The sequence below is a fragment of the Ovis aries genome, chromosome 25 (genome assembly GCF_016772045.2).
Source record: "Ovis aries strain OAR_USU_Benz2616 breed Rambouillet chromosome 25, ARS-UI_Ramb_v3.0, whole genome shotgun sequence".
Lineage (NCBI taxonomy): Eukaryota > Metazoa > Chordata > Mammalia > Artiodactyla > Bovidae > Ovis > Ovis aries.
In genome coordinates, this window is record NC_056078.1 from 15226359 (window position 1) to 15253816 (window position 27458).

The 27458-nt window shown below is 41.8% G+C and overlaps 1 protein-coding gene across 16 annotated transcripts in view; it reads right to left on the minus strand.

The window, feature by feature from the left end:
* The window catches only part of ANK3 (ankyrin 3), a 755525-nt gene that overhangs the window by 206805 nt on the left and 521262 nt on the right, over window positions 1-27458 (minus strand). For all 16 annotated transcript variants that reach the window (XM_060406459.1, XM_060406456.1, XM_060406452.1 and 13 more), the window contains one exon: window positions 26358-26456. In XM_060406459.1, coding sequence (XP_060262442.1) covers window positions 26358-26456 — 99 coding nt within the window. The remainder of the gene's footprint in view (window positions 1-26357; window positions 26457-27458) is intronic.

Consider the following 27458-nt stretch of genomic DNA (forward strand, 5'->3'; position numbering starts at 1 on the left):
GGACTCTCTCTTATGGTGATGTGTAGATGTCAAAAGGGTGCCTTGAAATTCAAACTCCCACTTTTTTCTACACCTTTCTGACCCCTCCTAGAGGAATACTTTATATTTCTATAGCACTTAGAAAGTGTTTAAAATTACTTATGTAATTTCATTTTACCGTCACAACCATCTATTGAAGTAAGATACATATCATTAATCCCATTTGATAAATAAACTGAGGAATAGATCTGGTGGGTAATCTGCATATTTAGAGACAGCTAATGAGAGGCAGAATCAGAATTCAGTTTTCTAGATCCTCAGAGGTGGGGTGTGTGAGTGTGTGTATTTTCAGTCAGAGATCATGATAGCTTTGCTTAAAGACTATGTTTCTCAACTCTGTCCAGTGGAGCTTCCAAAGGAAATGCATACTTTTGTACTCCGGAGTCAGGCAGTGACCTCTTCTGTCCATTAGGAACAAGTCAAAATGAGAGTGGGACCTTTGGACAGTCAACAGGACGTTTCTATCTAGGTTCCTCAGTTAACCAATAAAGATCTTTTATGTCTTACTAGGCACCAGGCCCAGTGTTGCATTTCCATTACACAAGCGAACCACAACATTATGGAACCCCAACAAATCAAGAGTCCAATGATATGAGAGATAAAAAGGCTGTTTAGGAGACCTCACTGGTGGCTCAGGAAATGTGAACAACGTGCCTGCTTTCTGGGATGCAGGCTGCCTGTATGTATGAGGAACCTTCAAATCTACCACTGAGGCCGGAGACAGAGGAGCCCCACATGGAGCAGCTGGAGTCTGTCTCCTGTGGACAGACACTCCAGGATGAAGATAATAGCAGGAGGGAGGAGAAGCTGAGCCCTGTCTGAGAAAAGATAAGAGACCACATATTCCTCATTCTTGAGATCAAGGAAACCTTCCCAACTACACATGCACAGAAAGGCTCTTTGGGGGCCAAAAGGGAAGGGCTACCACCCCATAGTAGGCAATGTCAACCTTCCCACAGTCCTCTTTGCTAGAGGCCACCGTGGCTAAGAGACGCATGCACACACAGGGGAGGACCCTGACTTAAACCAAATATGGACTCAGAGCCAGGCAAAGCAAGACTGGCTAGAGGAAACCCAGAAGAAATGCCCCAGAAAAGTGATCCAAACTACCAAAAAAAGGTGCAACACTTTCTGAAGTCACCTGTGAGTCTATTCACACGCACTTTTTTCCCTCCTAATAAACACTTATTTAGGTGCTTCGGGTCGCAAAGAGTCGGACAAGACTGAGCAACTGAATTGAATTGAACTGAACTGGTGGCTTAGATGGTAAAGAATATGCCTGCAATGCAGGCGACTCGAGTTCGACCCCTAGGTTAGGAAGATCCCTTGGAAAAGGAAATGGCAACCCACTCTAGTATTATTGCCTGGGAAATCCCATGGACAGAGGGGCCTGGTGGGCTAGAGTCCACGGGGTCACAGAGAGTCAGACATGACTTAGCAACTAAACCACCACCACCTACTGTTTCACCACTTTCTCTTTGTGGAAATTCATTTCTACAAAGACAATGGGCCAGTGCCTTGTCACTGGTTATTGGTCATCATGATCTAGGGACTAGGATTCAGCATTCTCACTGCCGCAGCCTGACTTCAATCTCTGACCAGGAAACTGAAATCCTACTTCATGTTGCTGAATACCAAGGCCAACCTTAGATCACAACCACAGATACAAGGCCGAGGTTAGTTCCCATGGTAGAAAAGGCATGGATCCTGAGACAGCCCCAGGTCTGAGGCCGAGACACACGACCTAAGAGTGAAGCAGACCCAGAATGAGAGAGCCCTCACCCCCACAGGAGCCCAGCCTAGTGTAAGAAGCAGCTGTGGTCAGCTCCTGAGGTGGCACAGGAGCTTGGTCAGAGTTGAACTCTGTGTACGAGCGTGCAGGGAGAGCTGAGTGCAGGGCACGCCAACCAAGGAAGATCCCTGACTTGCTGGGCCCACTTCAGCATAAGGCAATGCAGTCCCCTCTAGTGGGAGGTGAAGCCCGTGGTGCAGACAAAATGCAATCTAGATGAACTCTGGGTCAACTGGTTTATCTGGCCACATCTACAGCCTGATGGAAGAAGCAGCATGCCTGTTTCCAGGTACGGATACTTCCCTCAGTGTCTGCAGAGCGTCTACATTCTATCCAGCAGAACAGATGAACACATGCATTAGAAGTCAAGGAGTTTCTGCCAAATGGAAACACTCAAGAAGAAAACCACACTATCAAAAATGAAGCATTCCCAACCTAAAGGCCCACTGACAGATGAATGGATAAAGAATACGTGGTACATATATACAATGGAATACCACTAAAGTATGTTAACTCATATACATGGAATTTAGAAAGACAGTAGCGACGACCCTATATGCAAGACAGCAAAAGAGACACAGATGTAAAGAACAGACTTTCGGACTATGTGGGAGAAGGCGAGGGTGAGATGATACGAGAGAATAGCATTGAAACACATATACCACCATATGTTAAATAGATGACAAGTGCCAGTTCAATGCATGAAGCAGGGCACTCAAAGCTGGTGCTCTGGGACAACCAAGAGGGACTCCCATGGCGGATTCATGTCAATGTGTGGTGAAAACCACCACAATATTGTAAAGTAATTAATGTCCCATTAAAATAAATAATTAAAAAAAAAAGACGTGGTACATATATACAATGGAATACTACTCAGCCATAAAAAATAGAACGATGCCGTTTCTAGCAACATGGATGGTTATCATACTAAGTGAAGATGATCACACTAAGTGAAGTAAGTCAGGCAGAGAAAGACAAATACCACATGATTATCATTTATATGTGAAATCTAAAAAATGATACAAACAAACTTGTTTAAAACTGAAAACAGGCTCACAGACGTCAAAAAAACACTTGAGGTTATTAAAAGGGAAAGGTGGAGGATGGGATAAATGATTAGTTTTGGATCAACATATACACACTACTATGTATAAACTAGAAAATAAAGAAGGACCTACTGCACAGCACAGGGAGCTCTGCTCAATGTTCTGTAATAACCAATATGGGAGAAGAATCTAAGAAAGAATGGATATATGCAAGTCTGAATCACACTGCTGTACACCTGAAACTAACACAATATTATAAATCAACTACACTCCAACATAAAATAAAAATTGAATTAGGAAAATAAACTGAAAAAGAAATGAAGCATTTCTTTGACGGACTTATCAGTAAATTACACAGCTGTGTGGAGAATCAGCGAAATGAAAGAAAGATGCACTGGTATGAACGATCCAAACTGAAACACAAAGGGAAAAAGAATGGAAAGAAGGAATGGAGCCCACAGGAGCTGTGGGATGATACAGGACAGCGGACTGGAATCACGTAAGGAGCAGAGAGAAAATAAAGCAGAAGAAATACCCGAAGAGATCATGGTCAAGAATTATCTCAAAGCAATGAAATACATTAAACCACACCTATATGGATTTATATTCTCATCTGTATAATGGATATAACACCTCCAGTGCCTCCATCACAGAACCGCCAAGGGGACAAACGACGTAAATCACATGGAAAGGAAAAGGGAAACTCACTGGTATTTCATATCTCTTATTTCATTTAACTCCCACAAAAACCTTAATAAGAGGTACTAATACTTTTTTCTTTATGTTACAGATGAGGAGACTAAAACCCAAACAAATAAAAATAACTTGTCAAAAGGTCACAAAGGTGCAGTAATTTGACTCTTAAGTTCATGATTCCCTTGCTAGACTAGACCAGGCTGCCCCTGAACTTCTAAGCAGCGTAAACACAATTAATTCTTACTATCAAGTGCTTTTCTGGAGTACCTCACAGTGTACTAAGAGATGGAGTGTATTGTGGTCAGGATATTCAGGAGCTGAGAGCTAATATTCTAAAGCCAGACTGCTTAGATTCATATCCCAGGCCTGCTCCATACCAGCTGCATAAGCTTAGGAAAGTGTATTTAATTTTTCTGTATCTGCAAAATTAGGTAATGATAATATTGATATCTATACTATAGAATCATCATGAGCATTAAGTTAGTTAATAAGCACAGTCTTAAGAATGGTGCATGGCATTTATTAAACACAAGTGCCACCTATTACATCATCATAGAGACATTTAAAGATACATGAGATGACTGCATCTCACAAAGACATTATGAAATAGTTTGGGTAGAAAAGACATGCAGACCCTAACCTATTGGTGAACTCTACGAAGGTGCTATCACCATCCCATCACCATAAAACCCAACATTGTGAGCTACGCAGCAGAGCAGTTCTCCTGGGTTTCCTTACCCTGCTGCTCTCCACCCGGATGCCCTTTCCCAATAAAAATCTTGCTTTGTCAGCACATGTGTCTCCTCGGACAATTCATTTCCGAGTGTTAGACAAGAGCCCAGTTTCGGGCCCTGGAAGGGGTCCACCTTCCTGCAACAAATGGCGACTCTGGTGGGATTCTTCTTCACTGAGACTGACATCCTGACCACTCGGGGTACTCAGGGGCCAGCTTGCCTGCCAATGGATCAGACCCAGTGCCCGCAACTGGGACCCTTTCGTCCCTGGTCTCCTCCTGATGCGGAAAACTGGCCAGAGTGCCCCGACCGGTAAGGAACAAGAGACTTTATTGACCTCTCTCTCCTTCCCTCTCTCTTTCCTCTCCTTTTTTTCTCTCTCTCTCTTTTTTTTTTTTCTCTTTCCTCTCCTTGACCCTTCCTATCCTTCCCTGTTTTCCTAGTCCCCCGGTCCTGGACGCAGGAATCTGGTCGAAGGGCTCTCGGCCTGAGCTGAGGATTGGAGACTGATCCCCTCCTCTTGGCAGAGAACTTGGATTCTGGTTCTGATTTCTGGTAGGGCCGAGTCCCAGTCCTCCCTTCTCTGGAGGCCCAGGGAAAAGTCCCGTAATGCCTGGATGTCTGTAGGTGGCAGGAGACGTCTGTAAGGCCACCCCTTTCGCCCCTCGCTCCCGCCTCCTCCCCCTTCTTCTTTCAACCTGGCTTCCTTTCCTCCCTTGAAATCTTTGATGTTAGTACTTGGATCTGAAGTTCTGTGTCTCTATAGGAGGTTTTCTGAGAGACTGTATTCTTGTATTTAAGGGCTTCCCTGGTGGTGCAGAGATTAAAGCGTCTGCCTGAAACGTGAGAGACCTGGGTTCGATCCCTGGGTCAGGAAGGTCCCCTGGAGAAGGAAATGGCAACCCACTCCAATATTCCTGCCTGGAGAATCCCATGGATGGAGGAGCTTGGTGGGCTACAGTCCGCGGGTCGCAAAGAGTTGGACACGACTGAGCGACTTCACTTTCACTTTCAGGAAGCTGTTAAAATCGGCAGTTCTTAGGATGGATGCAAAAGTGGTACAGAGTGTGGGCCGAATCTGCGAAACTTCAGAAGGCCTGTGGCTGAGCTCAGCAGCAAAAGAGAGGCAGGGGTGCCGTAGCTGATGGAGACACATGTAGTATTTAACTTGATATGTGACAGGACCTTACGGAAACATGTGAGTGCCATGTTGAAAAACAGGGACCTGCACAAAACAGCTCCCTCTGCTGGGAAACGGTGGAATTGCTGGCTTATCTCCTCTCAATTCTCACTGCAAAACCAAGCTGAATAGGAGCCAAGTTCCTTTACAAAATAGTCACTAAAACAAGATCGTTTCTGCAACTCCCCAAAGTGAATTCATCTCCATTTGCTATGTTACTATGCTATTTGCTATGCTGTAATAAACAGCAGACTTTTCATTTCATTTAAAGGTATTAAGGGCAGTTGGTTACTGATCTCCTCCAACCTCTCCCCTTTCTCTCTTTTTCTTAAAAAATGGCAAGGGGTGGTTACCACTGAGTGACAGAATAAGTGGATGGCATCACTCAAAGTGTTCTACATAGTAAGAGATGGTGATTCTTTTAGTTTAGTTCCCTGATATGGTTGAAATTGAAAACAAATTCTAAATTAATTAAATGTTGAGAGGGAATCTGATACCTTCTTCTAATTCTTCCCATTTATATTAAATTTCACCTCTAAGTTATTACTAGGTTTAAAAATTTCAAAGAACAAACAAGATTTCTGAAGATGAAGGCTTCAGTGTGCTAATGACTTGTATTTAAAACACACATCTTAAGATTTGTATGTTTTCTCATTCTATTCTCTTGTACTTCATCCTTATTTCCTAGTGTAAACAGCAACAAGAAAAAGAAAATGATGGGTAAACGAATCACAGAGAAAGCACCAGAAAGACATTTAAGCAAGGCTCGCCAGCATCCTTTTTTGTCCCATAGATGCCTGTCTTTTGAAAAGTCTTTTAGCTTCTGAGAGAAGCAGTTCAAGAACAGCACGTGCCACCCCCAAATAGGCCTCTTTGACTTAAGGACTGTACTGAGCTCTCTGTTCTGCTCTTCTCTAAAAACGGGGCACACATTTCCCTTTGTAAAGGTGTCTCCTCTCCCTTTCCAGGAAGAGGAGAATGCCTGTTAATCAACAGAGATGATCTGAGTTTAATCTGCCTAACAGAGCTTACTAAACTACTCTTCCTTTTCAATAGCCCTCCATGCACCCAATACCCTGCGTGTATTTACCTTCCCACATTTACCACCCCTAGAACTCAAGCCCCCTTTCCTTTACCTTGTCACTTTCCCACAACTTTATTACTCATTGTTAAAATGGCATATAAGCTTCCAGGGTTTAATTGCCCCCTTTGGGTCTTCACTTCTTTTCTATGAAGGCTTCTATTAACATACATAACCTTCATCTGGTTAATCTGTCTTTTGTCCATTTAATTTGCAGAACCCCAGAAACTAAACCTAGGAGGGTAGAGGAAAATATTTTTCTCCTTCCTCTCTAAGATCACATCTACTAATCTCCAGGCACAGAACAGGTACTCAATGCATGTTTGATAAGTGATAGATTTTGATACAATGTTGGAAAAAAATACAGAATTGAAGTTGTTCCCTTTAATTTCCTTGAGATATAAAAATCCTTTTTCATAAAATTTTGTAAGGGAACAAATTTTGTCACCCCAAAATGTGTCTCTTTGGCATGCAGATTTCTTTCAAGCTGCAAACAATCAAGGCCCAGGAAGAACCTTTGACCTTCCCCCTAACTGTCTAAAAGAAATTATATAGAGGGACTTCCCAGGTGGTGCTGTGACTGAGACTCCAGGCTCCCAGTACAGGTGGTCCTGGTTCTAGATCCCATATACCTCAACTAAAGATCCTGTGTGATGCAATCTAGACCCTGTAGCCAAATAAATAATCAATAATTTTTTTTTAAGTAGAAGAATTTAGATAGAGGGCCTATTCCTTGATATAGCTATCACTAGATATTTGAAAAGAACATGGGTTAGATGTGGTATAGGGATACCATACCACAAGAGAAAACTCTACACATGGACATCACCGGCTGGTCAATACCGAAATCAAATTGATTATATTCTTTGCAGCCAAAGATGGAGAAGCTCTACACAGTCAGTAAAAACAAGACCAGGAGCTGACTGTGGCTCAGATCATGAACTCCTTATTGCCAAATTCAAACTTAGATTGAAGAGTAGGGAAAACCACTAGACCATTCAGGTATGACCTAAATCAAATACCTTACAATTATACAGTGGAAGTGACGAATAGATTCAAGGGATCAGATCTGATAGACAGAGGGCCTGAAGAACTATGGACAGAGGTTCCTGACATTGTACAGGAGGCACAGATCAAGACCAACCCCAAGAAAAAGAATTGCAAAAAGGCAAAATGATTGTCTGAGGAGGACTTACAAATAGCTGTGAAGAGAAGTTAAAGGCAAAAGAGAAAAGGAAAGATATACCCATTTGAATGTGAGTTTCAAAGAATAGCAAGGAGAGATAAGAAAGCCTCCTTCAGTGATCAATGCAAAGAAATAGAGGAAAACAATAGAATGGGAAAGACTAGAGATCTTTTCAAGAAAATTAGGAATATGAAGGGAACATTTCATGCAAAGATGGGCAAAATAAAGGAAAGAAATGGAATGGACCTAACAGAAGCAGGAGATATTAAGGTGGCAAGGTAAGGTGGCAAGAATATACAGAAGAACTATACAAAAAAAGATCTTCATGACCCAGATAATCACGATAGTATGATCACTCACCTAGAGCCAGATATCCTGGAATGCAAAGTCAAGTGGGCCTTAGGAAGCATCACTATGAACAAAGCTTAGTGGAGGTGATGGAATTCCAGATCAAATCCTAAAAGATGATGCTGTGAACATGCTGCACTCAATATGCCAACAAATTTGGAAAACTCAGCAGTGGCCACAGGACTGGAAAAGGTCAGTTTTTATCCCAATCCCAAAGAAAGGCAATGCCAAAGAATGCTCAAACTACTGTACAATTGCACTCATCTCAGCAAAGTAATGCTCAAAATTTTCCAACCCAGGCTTCAACAGTCCATGAACTGTGAACTTCCAGATGTTCAAACTGGATTTAGAAAAGGCAGAGGAACCAGAGATCAAATTGCCAACATCCATTGGATCATCGAAAAAGCAAGAGTGTTCCAGAAAAAATCCACTTCTGCTTTATTGACTATGCTGAAACCTTGACTGTGTGGACCACCACAAAATGTGGAAAATTCTTAAACAGAGGGGAATACCAGACCACCTGACCTGCCTCTTGAGAAATCTGTATGCAAGTTAGGAAGCAACCGTTAGAACTGGACATGAAACAACAGACTGGTTCCAAATAGGAAAAGGAGTATGTCAAGGCTGTATATTGTCACCCTGCTTATTTTACTTCTATGCAGAGTACATCATGAGAAACGCTGGGCTGGAGGAAGCACAAGCTGGAATCAAAACTGCCAGGAGAAATATCAATAAACTCAGATATGCAGATGACACCACCCTTATGGCAGAAAATGAAGAAGAACTAAAGAGTCTCTTGATGAAAGTGAAAGAGGAGAGTGAAAAAGTTGGCTTAAAGCTCAACATTCAGAAAACGAAGATCATGGCATCTGGTCCCATCACTTCATGGGAAATAGATGGGGAAGCAATGGAAACAGTGAGAGACTTTATTTTTGGGGGCTCCCAGATCACTGCAGATGGTGACTGCAGCCATGAAATTAAAAGACGCTTGCTCCTTGGAAGAAAAGTTATGACCAACCTAGAAAGCATATTAAAAAGCAGAGACATTACTTTGCCAACAAAGGTCCATCTAGTTAAAGCTATGGTTTTTCTAGTAGTCATGGATGGATGTGAAAGTTGGGCTATAAAGAAACCTGAGCACTGAAGAACTGATGCTTTTGAACTGTGGTGTTCGAGAAGACTCTTGAGAGTCCCTTGGACAGCAAGGAGATCCAACCAGTCCATCCTAAAGGAAATCAGTCCTGAATATTCATTGGAAGGATTGATGTTGAAGCTCCAATACTTTAGCCATCTGATGCGAAGAACTGACTCATTTGAAAAGACCCTGATGCTGAGAAAAGATTGAAGGTGGGAGGAGAAGGGGATGACACAGGATGAGATGGTGGCACCACTGACTCAATGGACATGAGTTTGAGTGAACTCTGGGAGTTGGTGATGGACAGGGAGGCCTGGCGTGCTGCAGTCCATGGGGCTGCAAAGAGTCGGACACAACTGAGTGAACTGAACTGAATTGAACTGTGGTATGGGGAAACTCAGTAGGGCCTAGAGATCAGAGTCCACTCTATATCCTATTTTCTCTGCCTAGTCCACCAAACATTTATTTACCAAACATTTAAATTTTCATCTCCATGTGAATTGTCTTTCTCCCTGCTGAAGTCCCTAACCCCTACTCCCAGCTCCCTCTTTTGTCTTAAGATGATATTTAAAGTGAGAATTTCATCCATTTTGGCAAGTATCTCAGTTTTCCTGGTCTCTTCCATGTACACGTGTTACTAAATTTTGTTTGATTTCCTCCTGTTAATCTGTCTCATGTCAGTTTAATTTTCAGTCCAGCCAGAAGAACCTCAGAAGGATAGAGGAAAATTTCTTCCTCCCTGACAAGTGCAAGTCTTCTTGGATACTTTATTTTTATAGTAGGTGTACTGAGATACAAGTCACATACCATAAAGCTGACCATTTTAAAGCGTGCGATTCAGCGTTTTTTTTAGTATATTCACAAAGTTGTGCAGCCATAGTATCAACTTAGAACATTTTCATCTTTCTGTTAGAAAAAGAAAAAACATGCCTCAAACAGAACACTTGTGCTAAGACCCACCAAGACTTAGAAGTCGCTCAGTTGTGCCCGACTCTTTGCGATACCATGGACAGTAGCCTGCACCAAGTTCCTCCGTCCATGGGATTTTCTAGGCAAGAGTACTGGAGTGATTTGCCATTTCCTTCTCCACGGAATCTTCCTGACCCAGGGATCGAACCCAGGTCTCCCGCATTGTAGACAGACACTTTACTGTCTGAGCCACCAGGAAGTCCTAACCAATTGTAGTTCAGTGTCTCCCGGAATGTGACCTTGAACTAGTCAGTCTGGAATTACCTCGTCAGCACTAGGGAGGTAATCTGCCTAACGGACACCAGCCTTCTCCCAAAGGAAGGTGAGCTTGCCTGGAACAATCCACTCTGCTAGAAACATCCTTTTCCCACCCCGTTCTGCCTATCAATGTCTTTCTTTCTCTACAGCTCCTGGGAGCACTTTTCTACATGTTAGATGGGATGCTGACTGAGTCATGAATTGTTGCTGAATAAAGGCAATTAAATATTCAAATTTACTCAGTTGAATCATGTTTTTTAACAATCACTGAAAGAAACCCCATATAAACAGTCACTTTTTCTGTCTCCTCAACCCGCTGGCGACCACTAATTTACCTTCTGTCTCTCTGGATTTTCTGACTTCAAACACTTTATTCAAATGGAATCATACCATATGTGGCCTTTTGTGTCTGGCTTCTTCTACTTAGCATGTTTTCAACCTTCATCCATGCTGTAATATGTACCAATACCTCCTTTTTTGTTTTTATAAGAATGCCTGATCTTTTTATACCTTAAGAAATCCATAAAGCAACATGGAGGTGAGATAGGGGAGAGACAGAATGAGAATTTGGACTTACAAGGTTCTACTGTATAGAACTGGGAATTATATTCAATATCCTATGATAAACCATAATGGAAAAGAAAATGAAAAAACATATGTCACTTTGCTCCACAAAATAAACTAACAACATTGTTAATCAACTATAATTTTTAAAAAAATTAAAAAAAATAATCCATAAAACACATGCAAACAAATGGTTCTTTCAGTGATAAGGATTTGAGATTTCAAGGATATATCCAGGAATATTTCAAACAATGGAATATAAGGTAAGAAAAGATCCTGGCCTTCATAGTCTAATATAGAAGTAGGTGTTTTCTAACAGCAACAAAACTCAACTTTAGGTGGCCTATTATCAACACAAGTATAAATACACTCAGAAACGCCCCTTATACTATAATCTTCATTATTAAGATGACCACCGCTGTTAGTTAAAATCCAGTTTTCTCTTGCTTCATCAAGCGCTAATGAAATGAAATAGCCTTTTTGGATCCAGGCTTTTTCTCTTCTCTAGATTTCCTAACTGCTCGCTCAGTCTACATCAACTCTCTGTCTCTGTGCTTCATGGATAAGAAGATTAAGTCCACACAGGTCTTGCTGAGACTGACACTGAGATATTGATGTCACCGACATTTCCTTAGCCCCACTCCCCAGAGAGACCAACCAAACTCCATCAGAGTAGATGCCAGACAGTGCTGGGCCCTCCCAGAAAGTGGTAGCAAATGCTTGGATACTGGATGTTTGTTGTGAAATAGGCTCTGAATGTTTGGATCTTTTCTGCTCTGAAGACCTCAAGTGATTTACTTATTTTTTCCTAAGGATTATATGAGACTGTGTATCATTAATACTGTCAGAGGCTTTCACTTGGATTAACAGATGATGGCTCATCATCAGTTTAGATAAGATACTGCCAGGTTTTCCTCTAGTTCTGCAAATGATTTAGTAGTGGGGGAATACAGAGCGTCTTTAGAGTAAATATTTCACATCTCCTCCTTCTCACCCACACCCTCTGTCATATACACAACCCTGCCTGTTTCCCGAGCAACAGGTAACTGGGATGGAAACTGGTCTTGGACTCTCTTCTCAATCACAAACTCATCTTCTACCTTTGTATCACTGCATGTTAGGGCTGACTGGGTTTGGAACTGTCTTTACATCTCCAGTATATGCTTTACATGAAAAAAATTAATCTTAGTAAAATACATATAAACTTTCTATGTTTAACCACTTTTAAATGTACAGCTGCTGCTGCTGCTGCTGCTGCTGCTAAGTCACTTCAGTTGTGTCCAACTCTGTGTAACCCCATAGACAGCAGCCCACCAGGCTCCCCCATCCCTGGGAGTCTCCAGGCAAGAACACTGGAGTGGGTTGTCATTTCCTTCTCCAATGCAAGAAAGTGAAAAGTGAAAGTGAAGTCGCTCAGTGGTGGCGGACTCTTAGCGACCCCATGGACTGCAGCCTACCAGGCTCCTCCATCCATGGGATTTTCCAGGCAACATTACTGGAGTGGGGTGCCACTGCCTTCTCCGATGTTCAGCTAAGTAGTGTTAAATTACTAAGTGTGGAAAATTCTTAATTCCAGAAAAACATCTGCTTTATTAACTATACTAAAACCTTTGACTGTGTGGATCACAATAAACTGTGGAAAATTCTGAAAGAGATGGGAATACCAGATCACCTGACCTGCCTCCTGAGAAATCTGTATGCAGGTCAAGAAACAACAGTTAGAAAAACGGACATGGAACAACAGATTGGTTCCAAATTAGGAGAGGAGTCAAGGCTGTATACTGTCACCCTGCTTGTTTAACTTCTATGCAGAGTACATCATGAGAAATGCTGGGCTGGATGAAGCACAAGCTGGAATACAGACTGCTGAGAGAAATATCAGTAACCTCAGATATGCAGATGACACCACCCTTATGGCAGAAAGTGAAGAGGAACTATACAGCCTCTTGATGAAAGTGAAAGAGGAGAGTGAAAAAGCTGGCTCAAAACTCAACATTCAAAAAATGAAGATCATGGCATCCTGTCCCATCACTTTATGTCAAACAGATGGGGAAACAATGGAAACAGTGACACCTTTATTTTCGTGGGCTCCAAAAATCACTGCAGATGGTGACTGCAGCCATAAAATCAAAAGACACTTGTTCCTTGGAAGAAAAGCTATGACAAACCTAGACAGCATATTAAAAAGCAGAGATGTTACTTTGCTGACACAATTGAGCTACTGAGCTGAACTGAAGTAGTGTCAAGTACGTTCATATTGTGTAACCAATCTCCAGAACTTCTTTCATCTTGCAACACTGAAACTCTGTACTCATTACGTATCCCTAGTCCCTTCTTCCCCAGGCCATGTTAAACTATTCTACTTCCTATCTCTCTGAATTTGACTACTCTGGTTATCGCATATACTACATGGCAGGATACAATATTTGTCTTTTTGTGACTGGCTTATTTCACTTAGCATATGGTCCTCAAGGTTTATCCACGCTGTATCATATGTCAGAATTTCCCGCCTTTCTAAGGTTGAACAGTATTTCATTGTATGTACGTATATGCAACACTTGGTTTATTCATTTGTCTGCCAGTGGACACTTGGGTTGCTTCTACATTTTGCTTATTGTGAATAATGCTGGTATACAAATATTGGAGAGTCTGCTTCCAAAGCTTTTGTATATATATACATATACATATACATATATACATATACATATATACATAATAGTATATATATACATTATTTATATATACATTATATAATTATATATATACATTATACAATATATGTATATATTTACATATATATATATATAGTATTTAGCGGAGAAGGCAATGGCACCCCATTCCAGTACTCTTGCCTGGAAAATCCCATGGATGGAGGAGCCTGGTAGGCTGCAGTCCATGGGACCGTGAACAGTTGGACATGACTGAGCAACTTCACTTTCACTGTTCATTTTCATGCATTGGAGAAGGCAATGGCACCCCACTCTAGTGTTCTTGCCTGGAGGATCCCAGGGACGGGGGAGCCTGGTGGGCTGCCGTCTATGGGGTCGCACAGAGGAGGACACGACTGAAGCGACTTAGCAGCAGCATATTATTTAGAAGTAGAATTGCTATTCATATGATGACTCTATATCTAACCTTTTCAGGAATCTCTATAACTTTTTTCCCTAGCAGCCATAGCATTTTACTTTTCCACAGAGCATAAGAGTTCTAATTTCTCCATGTCCTTGCCAACAACTTTCTTTCCTTCTCTTCTTCGTCTCTTTCCCTGTTTCTCCTCTCCTCCCTACCTTCCTATTTTTGATAGTAGCCGTCCTAATGGATGTTCAATATATTCTTTCTAAATTTTTTTTTAGTATTCATTTCAGGGTTTCCATAATTCTATAGTAGCAGTTTAGTCACTAAGTCTTGTCCGACTCTTGCAACCCCACAGACTCTAGAGCCTGCCAGGCTCCTCTATCCATGGGATTCTCCAGGCAAGAATCCTGGAGTGGGTTGCCATTTCCTTCTCCAGAGATCTTTCCAACCCAGGAATCAAACCTGCGTCTCCTGCATTGCAGGCAGATTCTTTACCGACTGAGCTATGAGGGAAGAAGCCATAATTCCATAAATGATGAAAAATTGTTGGCCACTGAGAATTGAAATAGTTTTGAAATCAAAACTGCCTTCTGATCCTGTAATGTTTTAGAAGAAAAGAAAGAGTTCTGCTAAAAAAAAGTGATACCTATTGACTTAGACCAGAGAAGGAAATGGCAACCCACTCCAGTATTCTTGTTTGGAGAACCCCATGGACAGAGAAGCCTGGTGGCTACAGTCCATGAGTCACAAAGAGTTGGGTATGACTGAGTACGCATGCACACAGGCACTGACTTAGACCAAGCAACTCTTCATTTTACTTGAGAATGAAGTTTGTTTCATTCAAAAAAAAAAAAAAAAAAAGAAACCTTAAAAGACAAACTCCACCAATTATTAGGCTCTTACTTGCTGGAGGCCTAATGAGGCATGCATCACCTCATTCATTCTCCACGACAACCCATGAAAGAGATGCTATTAACTCATATTCACAGTTCAGCAATTAGTGAAGCTGAAAGGAGCTACAGGTCTCAAAATGCTGTCTGCAGACAATTTCCAACCAAAAGGAAAGAGCTATAAAGCATCAGTCTTCTGGTTCTAACCTCACTCTGCTACCTCACCGACAACCAAACAGAAGAATGTCCACATGTTGATCACACACCCTGCAACCTTCACCATTAATGTTGCATTTAAAATCCCTTGGCCAAAAGCCGTTAAGAAGTTCAGGTCTTCTGAGCATTAGCTGCCCATCCTCCTTGCTTGTTGTTTAGTCGCTAAGTCATGTTGGACTCATGACCCCATGGTCTGTAGCCCATCTGGCTCCTCTGCTCACGGGATTTCCCAGGCAAGAATACTGGAGTGGGTTGCCATTTTCTTCTCCAGAGGATCTTCCTGATCCAGGGATTGAACCTGTGTCTCCTGAACTGACTGATGGATTCTTTACCACTGAGCCACCAGAGAAGCCCATTCTCCTTGCTTGGCACCCTACGTATAGATGATATACTTCCCTTCACCACACACACACACACACACACACACACACACGCTATAAAAATATTCAGTCTCTAAAAGAGTGGCTAGTTCAACTCTGACATTTTAAAGAACTCATGGATCTCATATTTCTTTGATTATATCACTATTAGTGCTGATTCAAAAGGAGCCTGCTCTGTGTTGATAGTAAAGAAAGCCCTTCCCTGCTGTAAGTACCTAAGACGAGAGGGACATATAGTAATTGAACCAAAGTGGGGATGAAAAATCCAATTATTAAATAATAAATTCTTTTCTATACATTGAGGAAAGTTGTTTTTAAATGTTTAATAACTAAAAATGAGTTAATGATATTAGATTTCCAGGAATCTTTCTAATGAATGCTGCAACTTTACTAAAACAATCTCTTTTTTTTTCTAACTAGTCCATCTTTAAAACAGTGTATCTTTTTACTCTACTAGTAAAATTTCTTAAAAACAAATATATGAAGATACTTTATAGTTATAAATTTTCCACACTCAAGTCATTTCTGATAAATATGAAACTAATTTCTGTGTTGAATATTTTTCTTTCCCTTCCAGAAAGTAAATCACTCTGCAGGGTTTGGAGATGTCAGTGAACATGGCACTGTCAGTTTCTCAACTATCCTGCCCTCATTTGGCCTTCCAATAAATCAGATTCTCGCTGAAGTTTCAAACATCTTAAAAAATGAAAATAATGTTTTTGAAATTCCTAAAGAATGATGCGTTGATATGAAAAAAAAAAAGCCAGTTTACTGCAGATGGCCTTATCTATGTGCAATGTACTTGTTCTAAGGAGATGGAGCTCCTCTGAGCACCATGAAGACCACAGCTACCCAGAGGCCAACATTCCAGCCTCAGGTTCCATCTGGCACCAAGCTGGGGGCTGATGGTCATAAACTGAGGCATAAAAATGAGTTAGAAGCTCTGATTCAAATGTTTGATTCTTCCATCTTATGCTCAGTAGGATCTGGAACAAGGAACTTCTTGGGACTTCAGTTCTCATCTGTAAAAATACCTATTCTTGTGGGACTCAAATGATGGCACTGTAGGAAAGTATTTTGTAAATATGATAGAAATTCAAGGTTATAATATTAAGGGCTTATAAATATAAAGGTAGTTGTTATAAGCAAAAGAATGAGATTTCTATGACTCAATTTTAGACACTTTACATAAAGATTTCATTTATAGCACAGCCTCAGTCCATGTTGTTTAATATGGTTGATCAGAAGAATCACCTGAGGGAAATGTATGATACCTTTTTGTCATATAGCCATTAAGTCTCTAAGTACTAAGAGTCTATTTCAAAGCATGATCATTAGGAATCCAACAATGCAGAACTGATAGAGATGATAAATAAAATGTAGCGGAAATGTGAATGTATTATCTTTAAAAATGAATCTGACCATTTGTCAGTTTTAAAGTTTGCTAATCTTTCAATCAGGGCTTTCCCGGTGGCTCAGACCATAAAGAATCTGCCTGCAATGCAGGAGATCTGGGTTTGACCTCTGGGTAGGGAAGATCCCCTGGAGCAGGGAATGGCAACCCACTCCAGTATTCTTGCCTGAGAAATCCTACAGACAGAGGAGCCTGGTGAGCTACAGTCCATAAGGTCACAAAGAGTCAGACATGACTCAGAGACTAACACTTTCACAGTCTTTCAATTAAAACATCCTTAAATACGTGATGGAGTTTTTTAGTAAATGAAAAGAAAAAAACCTTCCAAGTCTTTAAAAATATATTGAATTCATTTTGCAGCTGGCACAGGCAGAGAACAAACAGCCAGCCGATCCAGGAAAGGCTACTGCCGGTTCTGGTTTTCCTGGGATGACCCTGGATTAAGTCCAAAGCCTGGTACACACTTCCTCCAATGCTGGAATATTATGAACTGCATAGTTTGAATGCGGTTTATTTCACTTGACTGTTTGTACTGTCTAATTTTACTTGACTGACTTAGTTTGCTGTTCTTAGCTCAAGCTCCACCACCTTGAAGCTGTATGATTTAATTGAAACAGAAGTTATTTAATGTCTTTCTCTCTGGTGTAAGATGAAACCCATACCCGCATCTCACAGGATGACTGTGAGGAATAAATGAAATAATGTATAGGAAACTTACTACAGTACCTAGTAATAAATGAAAGCTATTTCCTAAATTGATCTGAATTTTAGATAAGTTATTTCCACCTCACATTTCAATTCTTGGTAATAAGAGCTAAAAGACCCTCAGAGTCTCCCAGTCTAACCACTCTGAGGGACGCACCATACGGGAAGCTTGATGCCCTCTGCAGAGGAGTCCCAGAGTGAGTCCGAACTGCTAGCCTCTTCTTCCCCATCTGGGGACATTCCCATCTTTCCATCTCTCGGCTACAGAAAGATGATCAATCCAGCAGCGCTATCTCTGAAGGAACAGCATTGGCTCCACTGGCATTCTGGTTGGGACACTGTTACTGGCATGGGGATGTCTCTGAAGGGGGCTTAGCCATCCCAGCCCTCTCCTGTTACATGCCAGCCATCATTCCACATCTCCATTTAAAGTCCTGCAATGACTTTTAAGAACAGAGAGTAGAATGGTGGGGACCAGGGCCTGGAGGTGGTGGGTGAGTTGGAGAGATGTTGTTTATAGGTACGAACGATAAATAAGTTGTGGAGATCTAATGCACAGCATAGTGATCATAGTCAACAATACTGTATTACCAACTTCAAAGCTGCTGAGAATAGATCTTGATTGTTCTCACCCTCCAAAGAAATAATTACGTGACATGTCAGAGCTATTAGCTAATACAACTGCAGTAGCTGGATTGTAATATACAAACTAACACCTTTTATACCTCCAACTTACAAAATGTATTATGCTGATTATCTAAAACACAAACAAATAAACCAACCCCAAACCCTGCAATTACTCCCTTCTACCTTCAGGATCCAGACCAGTGCCTTCAGTCCAGCTGGGTCTTCAGGGAGTCCCCTCCCACTGGGATGGACTCGCCATTCATCTCCAGCCTCATTTCATACGTACAAATGGGCCTCAGTCTCCAATTCTTGGAATTCACTCTAATCCCTTTACAACCATCCCAGCTTAGCTTTTACATTTTTTTTTTCAACTACGCAGGGACAGGCTGATCTCCTACCTGAACTTGTTTTCTTGCAACCTACTACTTTGATTTGGGAAAGAGCCTTTACATGACTGTGCTGCTGCTGCTGCTGCTAAGTCACTTCAATCGTGTCCGACTCTGTGCGACCCCATAGACGGCAGCCCACCAGGCTCCCCTTTCCCTGGGATTCTCCAGGCAAGAACACAGGAGTGGGTTGCCATTTCCCTCTCCAAAGTGAAAGTGAAGTCACTCGGTCATGTCCGACTGTTAGTGACCCCATGGACTGCAGCCTACCAGGCTCCTCTGTCCATGGGATTTTCCAGGCAAGAGTGCTGGAGCGGGCTGCCATCGCCTTCTCCAGATGATTGTGCATGTGTCCCCAAATTCACCTCTTGCAACATTTTGGTTCTACAAAGTTCTAAATGCTTCCCTCTAAGTGTCCCTTCACCCTTCCTGTATATTCTTCAAACCACCAGAGGAAGAAGAACAAGACTTTCTCATGGAAGAACTATGATGCCCGGGAGAAGGCAAGGTTGTACTTGAGTTCATCCAAGAGTACCTTCTGACAACAGGGAGCGTGAACAATGGTCCAAATGTTCAGCAGGGGTGGGGGTTGGGGGGCGGTGCAGTGGCCCTCGGCTGCTATTTGCACTCACTGGAGGAAATGAAAATTCTACCGTTAATGAATAATTCCCTTTTAAAGTGCAAATGAATAAAATGAGTTCTGCTAACTCCTACCTTAATAGAACTTTATTTCACAGAATTTCAAAATAGGATTTATTCGGGTCATTTAAAAATGTTCTCAGAGCAACAATTCTAGAACAGCACTGTAGGGAGCAGGGTGTATACTCAAAGAGGAAAAGTGAAACAAAGGGAAATACGTACTTTCCAATTTCTGTGATTTTTTTTGTATTGGTATTCTTACTGTCTCCGACAATACCATATTAATAGCTTGGCAAAGGCTGACTTCCTCACGCTGACAAACGTGGATGCAAACAGTAACTCCAACATTCTGGGAAGCATCGTGTCAGACTAGCTCTGGACGTACTTGAGAGAGTAGCCATGACACCACCAAGACGCGTGTTTGACACGTGTCACCCTGGACAGGTGGACGTGTTTTACAATGATGGGTCTCCTTGCAGAGGCAAGCATTAATCACCACCACCACAAATGTAGCTAGAACACTGGCCCACAGGCTGAGCAATTTATATGGATCATTTTGTGCAGTCACAAGGATGCTGTGCATGGGATACTAGGGTTGGACCCATTTTATGGATGATAAAGTTGAAGCATAAATAACTTGCCCAGGAGCATATGAACTAAGACACAGTACCGGTGTGGAACTCCAGCAGTCTGACTGCCAGGCTGTTTGCTTTGACACTGTTCTACACCGACTCTCTATGGCGAAAGGCCTCCATCACTGTCAGACAAGGTGGTCGAGCAGAAGGGAAGGGCGAGTGGTCGACTGATCTCTCCCTCATCTGGCGACTAGAAAACTGCAGCTGGATGATGAAGAGACTTGCTCTGGACCAGACCAATGACTGATGACACGGCCAGGATGGGCTCCTGCATGTATCTGAGGACGCGTCTCCTCCCCTCAGACGGCTACAGCTTAGAAACTTCGCCTTTGCAAGCAAGAACAGCGCAGATCCCAAACCACACAGTAAGATGTTAGCAAGCTCCATGTACTAATGGATTTAAGATAAAAATATCCCTTAAAAAATTACATAGGCAAACCTCCTATGATGTGGCATTTGGGGAATTAAATGGAATAGGCAGGAATAAGAGTGCACGGCGTGCTTAGAGCAGTCCTCCATAAAAGGTCTATTCACGCACCACTCTGCCCTTGCCGTACTGGTTTTGTTCTTCCTGAGATGTTAATATCACCATGGCAACAAGAATATGCTTCATGAATTAACCACATGGTGACTTTCCCATAACTCACATTCCTTTGCTAAGTGCTCCCCAATCTTCATTTTCATTCCAAAGGAGGGTTATATAACCCATTAAAAAAGTATCTTTAATGCTATTGAGCCTATATTAGGAGATAAACACTGTATTATATTTGAAAACACATATCAATAAAAATGAATGTATGTGTGTGTGTGTGTGTTTAGGCTCAACCCAAGTTAAGGAATGACATCTAGTTAAAAAATAGGACTGTAAAATGCAGGGAAAATATTTTTTTTAATGTACTTGAGTGATAGTGCCATACAAATCACAGCAAAGTCTCCAGAAGCCCTCGCCCCTTATAAACACATGACAAAAAAGTCACCTTCCTGCTGGAGCTATGCTCAACTTTTCTCCTTCTCCATGTTTGAGTAGCTGATGCCCATTCCTAGCTCTGTCTGGCAGTGGCCTTGATAGCTCATAAACTGAGGCGCTACTTCAGACACACTTAACCGAACAAAGCTTGGCAGCAGCTCTTGGTGACTGACCCTTTGTCCTAGGTTTGTCTTCCAAGGTCAACTATGCTGCTCAGTTAGAAATCAACTTGCCTCTCAGTGTCTGACAGTCAAGACCTGGGTTTGGTGCACTTGCCTATACCTCGCTATTAGAATCCTATGGATTTCTCATCTCCCTTAATGCAGCTCATATCAGTTTGGGAAGTGGGACCCTGACGCCAGGCTGAAGCTCAGTCTGAAATTCTGACAGGTCAGGAAGAGGGCTGGGGCTTGAAGAAAGCAGGTTTAAATAGGTACTGGGTGCCCAGGAGTCGTGGATAAGGAGCCCTGACAGTTATTTGTTCGTTCATTCTTGAATTCAATAAATACAGGGTTGGTCAAAAGTTCATTCAGATTTTTCCATAATGTGTTACGGAAAACCTCGAATGAACTCTTTGGCCCACCCAAAATAATAGTCCTTCCCAGTGCTAGGTGCTGGGTTATACACCAGGAATTCCAAAACGTGTAGCAGCACATAAATCTGCCCTTGAGGAGCTCTAAGTCCTGCAGGGAGGCAAAGCACGGGGTGTGGGAGGCCTACTTCATGATACTTCTACTTCAGCCTGAACAGGACTGCTCAGATAATGCACATACCTTAGTAAAGAATTAGGGGAGAGTCTGGTTGTATGGTTGAGCATTCTGGGGCCTCAACAATTTAATAGCATCAGGACAGTGGGTTAATTGAGTCTGAACCTCCAGGTCTAGCTTATAGCAGAAGCGCTTTAATATTTGCTAGGCGGAATTTAACTGAGAAAGGAAATCTCCTGATAATGTTTATCCATAGACATCATGCTGACCCCATGTCGACCTCTTATTTGGGTAGAATGTAAAATCCGACACTTGTATGTTACCATCAATGGGGTTAGTAGTTAAACTGTCTAAAACCACTGCTCTCACTTTAATCAAAAATTAAGATACTTTAGATAAAGTAGCCTTTCTTATGACTTAACTGAGTTCTAAAAGTGGCCAAGCCTCTGCTAAAACTGTTCAAAACATCTAAAAAGGCAGTACAATCGGACATGTTAACTGTGACACAGATGCCAAGATCTATCACATGGAATTAGAACATCACTCAGCTAAATAGCTGAGCCACAGTCTCTCAGCATCCCTGGACAGGGCGCCTTCACAGATGGAGATTTAGGCTGTATAGGATAGTAGGAATTGAACCTTTTTGAAATGTAGTTACTAAAGATAGTATCAACTATAAAACTCATCATTCTTCACTAAGTTTTCTTTTCTTTTGTTAGCTGCACTGTGCGGCATGCAGCTCTTAGTTCCCTGACTAGGGATTGAACCTATGCCCCCTGCAACGGAAGCACAGTAGTCTTAAGCACTGGACACCAAGGAAGTCCCCCAAACTCACTATTCTTAACAGAAGGATTAACATGGCACACAAATTGTATTTGAGTTATTTTACACACAAAGTGACTCTATAGATAATTAAGATTTCCTTTGTCAAAAAGTGAAAACTATATAACCCGTGCTTCCCTTCTACTAATACTTTGATATGCATCAAAGTGCTTAGAGGCTACATTTATTCTCCAGCTGTATTCACTAGTCTTTTCTAGCTGCTTGGTAACATTTACTTTTCCTTTTTCCTTCTTACATGTCTTACTTTGCAAAGCTCCTGAAATCCTTCTGGAAACAAATGAGGTATAACACTCAAACACATAAAATCCCTAATCCTTTCAGAGATCAAAACCAAAAAGTACTACATACCAAGACCAATAGAAGGATGTTCTATTCAATTATCTTCCCCAAACGGGAAGGTAAATAATAATTTACAAGAGAAAGGTCAATGACAAGAGTGAAGATTAAGTTAGGTGGTCCATTACATTTGATGAAAAAACTCTTAGCCAGCAAAGTATTCATCTATCTTCTTCAATCAATAAAAAGGAATTTTGCAGGCATCCAATAATATGATTTGGCTTTTACTTACTAAAGTGCATAAATGCTCCTGACTGGAATGACAATCAGTAGCAGCTCTGGTGTGTCTTAGTCACATTCTCTTTCCCAAGAGAGCCAGGATAATTTGCTAAGGGAGCAAGGGTCACGCATAAATTCAGATGGTGTCAAGGCCATCTCAGCACATGAATGCAGAGTGTAAAGTGTGCTGACGCTGCACTGCGGTATTCAGCACTTACTCTATTTACTCCCTGCAGCAGACCCACGAGGCTGAACAGGTCTCCATGGATAATCCGAAAGGAAATATTTAAGACGTCAGACAGGATATCTTACATATATATGGCAGAATTACAATACAAACGTCCAAATTTACATCATAATAAAAATCTAAGGAAAGGTATTAATGTAACAGGTAATCATGCTGTGAAGCAGTTACCATCACTGATACTACGGGTATACACTGGCTAGGATCAGCTTTCTTGCTGCCTAAATTAGCTAGCACTACAAAGAAGCAGAGAAAGCAATCCGTTCTACTGGGTTCTACCTTGAGTTACACCATGTTTGGTTCTGCCTCCTATCAGCCTTGGACATATACGTGGACTGCGTGCAGGAAATGATTCCAGAAGGGTGATTCCCCTCTGCTATCCCCACTTCTCTTTGCCAGCAGGTAGCCATCCATTCTCGAGGTCATGCTCTCAGCCCATAAAGAACCTCAAGACTGTATCTGCCTTTCTTCAGCGATCTGTCACAGCCAGGAAGCAGACATCACGGCCTCCCTCAGACAAAGGTGGCTGCTGTGGTTTTTTTAACTTGACATCTAACTTTCTAATCAATACCCCTAGCTCAACCTGGTTCCTGAAGAACATGATTTACAGTTATGATTTGCAGCTAGTTCTCAGCAACTGAGGCTTACTGATCCCTTACTGTTTTGACCAGGCAAAATCAGATCCCATCTGTGTTCCGGGGCATTTTACTTTCACCTGCTGTTTCTGCTACATTCCTGAGAGAACTCTGACCTAGGAAGACCCTGCTTAAGGTGGGAAGGGAGGGGACCCTGTAACACAAAAGGCTGGATGCTGGATTAGTATATAATATTACTAGAGATTTGGAACCCACAATGTGCTTGTGGAGGCAACTAGCACTTGCCTCTGATTAAGCTCTTCATGAAGACCAGTCCAGCTCAGACCTCCTACAGCAAGCCATCCGTCAGCCACTGCAGAGGGGAGCTGGGCTTTCCAGTATGAGCAACAGTCCAGACATCCTAGTAAGTACAATCAAATTCTGCCACAGCCTTTAGCTCAGAATGCTACGAGGCCTCACTAATTAGGAATGACTGGGAGTAAATGTCAGCAAAAGGTCTGAAATTTAACATTTTAAACAAAGGCACAATGCAACTATCTTAAATCACATATGGTAATTCAGACAAGGTTAACAACAACGGTCTGAGGTCTCCACTGATCTTTAATCGATAAATTAGCATCATTTGTAATTACCATAGTAATTGTTTTAATGTAAATGGATGCTTTGGAATTGCTTGAAGGAGGCTGAAAATACTATAATTTGTCCTCTTAAATTGTTTAAACATTGTCCCAATCTTATTTTCAGCAGCATCAGGAAATTTCTGAACAATGGCACCAAGACAAACTTCAAACACTACCCTGACATAAATTTTCCAAATGTCCTAATTAGAAGATGCGACTTAATGAGGTTTTCTGTGAGTTAGAGAAATGAAACCAGAAGAATGCATCTTACAGACACGGGGTTTTTACACATCGGCATGCCCTGTTTATACATGACTTAAAGAAGTGCTTAGCTTTGTCCTTCTAAATGTCACACAAGCCCTTGGGTCTGCTGAAACCCAAGGATGCTATTAATGCAAGAAGAACACTCACAGCTCTAGAGTGACAAGAGCTGCCTTATTTAAACTGATAAAAGCTTTTAGCAGGCTGAAGACAATCGGATAGGAAATAGCTTTTATGTTAGTACAATGTTAGCTCTTATTAATTTTTATAGGATTAATGAATTATCGGAAGGATGAGAAAAATGAACCCCTAACATCATCAGAGTGAGACAGAAGACTGAAGGGGTGAAGAGCTTTGGGGCCGAAATTCTGCCTTTTCTCATTTGCTAGCTCTATCATCTGGACCAGCTATTTCTTGTCTCTAAGTCTCGGTTTCCCCTTCTGTAAAACAGGGACACAAACACTTTTCTTGACATAAGAATTCATGAAATAAAAATGCTCAGCTTGGCATCTGCTTCAAAGATGGCATTACTTTTACGGCTGCTACAGCTACTGCTAGTACCAGTATTATGATCGTTCTCCCTATCTGGTCTATTGCCACTTCTCCCCTAACAAGTGAGGTTTTTAGCAAAAATAATACTTCAAATCCTATGTTCAAAATCACAGTGTTGCTGCTGCTGGTGATGATGCGTCAGACGCTGTGCTAAGCGTTCTCCACACTCCCCTGTTTCTCAGTGACCCAGGGCAGGAGGGCTGATGTTATCTTATTATTACGATTTGTTCTTTAATTTCACAATCCACGTTAACTTCATCTTATCAGTGAGGAAACTGATGGACACAGAAAGAAAAGTTAAATCCAACACAGGAGGCCAGGGAGTCTGAATCCTGAGTCCCCACATCTGACCACTTCTATATTCTGCCTCCTGCTTTGCTTCTATTTCTGATGATACTGTTGCTGACGATCAAGCCCAGCCCAAGCCTGGTTTCTGCATTCAGAGCCCTATTACTCTGGATCTCTGAGTTGCTGTCCAGGGGTACATGTGATACTGTAATTCCTTTAGCTATGAATATGAACTTATTCGGGTTACAGAATCTTGTTACACATTCTGAAAGTGTATAGGGGATAGAAGATAAGAGCAAAAGGTGGCCTCTATTACTTGGGTTCTGAGATTTGGGCCTCAGATACAGTTCATTCCCATCTGGAAGATCAAGACCCTGATTTCTACAGCACTGTTAGTGCTATCAGACCCATTTCATACACACTCAGAAATTTCAGCCTGGAGGCACAGCCTGTAGTTTCCAGATGTGCTTATTCACATCACATCTATATGTCACTCATTTATCACACACCCCCATTCCCACTTCTGATCTTGGTTTTCTTTTCCTGCTAGAAAATAGGCATACCTGTCTACAAGCAAGAAAGTGCACTAGGAAAAGAAGAAAACACAGCTTCCGCTGACGGGGAGGACCCTTGGAGGTCACCTGGCCTGACCGCCTCCTCATGCTGGGGGAGTAGGGTCAAGAATCGTTTCAAATGCTTTGAGGGCACGTCAGATTGCAGCACTCTTACCCGTGCAGTGAAGTCCACGGCAGCTGCTCGGTTTAACAGCAATGTGGCTACGTTGATATTTCCATAGTGGGCAGCTATGTGGAGCGGAGTGAAGCCACTCTGGAAAGAAAACACAGCAGACGTTCAACTGATCCCTGCTGGCCTCTTGTCTCACATGTTAATACCACAACCCTGCCCAGATCAAAACGAGGAAGCAAAATATGCTGAGGTCCGCATTCCATTCTGTACTAGGTTTCTTTCCATTAGTGCCAATTGCTCATAGGATTTCAAAGGGATGCCAGACTCACAGGGAGAGGAATAGCCAGGAAGGAACCAAGGGTGGAGACTGAGCCATTTTTGTAATCTGGGAGCAGAACTACACAGAAGCCAACATGTCCAAAAGTCAAAATAGGGGTGACAAGAAATATCTTGATAGCTCACAGAAAGTTCGATGAGTACCACTGTTGTATTATTGATGGTAGAACTGTCCATTGAAACTGTCAAAATTTCACTAGTATTATATATCCAATATAGAGTCAAATTAACCAACAGTAAAAGCCAATTTTAATGATAAAAGCAATTTGGGGGGAAGAGGTGCTATTACAGTTGGTCTTGAATCATGGTGAATGCATTTCATAAAGAAATTGACAAGCTGGTCTCTTTATTAGCAAATGCCTATTCAATAACCCCTTTTTCTGGATTGTTCATACCAAGATCATTTTACTTCCTTGAAAAATGCTAAAACATGCAGCGATTTACTTAGTCCCCAAAGATTTCAACCTTACAGGAACTAGATGCATTTCTAAGTCGTCAGCAAGCTTCTCAGCCATGCTAGCGGTCTGACTGATTCTTGTCAAGGGTGGGTCACAGGGTACCCTTCCGAGGTAACTTTCATTTTGCTGACACCACTGAGGGCGAGTGTCATGCAGAAATCTGAAGATTCAGTCCTAGATGAGTAGAATGACAGGGTTGTCTGCAGCTGTAGGTAGAGCTGAGAAGTTTCTCAAGTGTCAAGATGCTTCATGTCACAGGACTCTATTGTAGTACCCTTAAGTTTCAAGGATGCCTAATACTTCCTCCTTTCAAACACCAGGTTCAGCTGCAGAAAGCCCTGGTAATCAA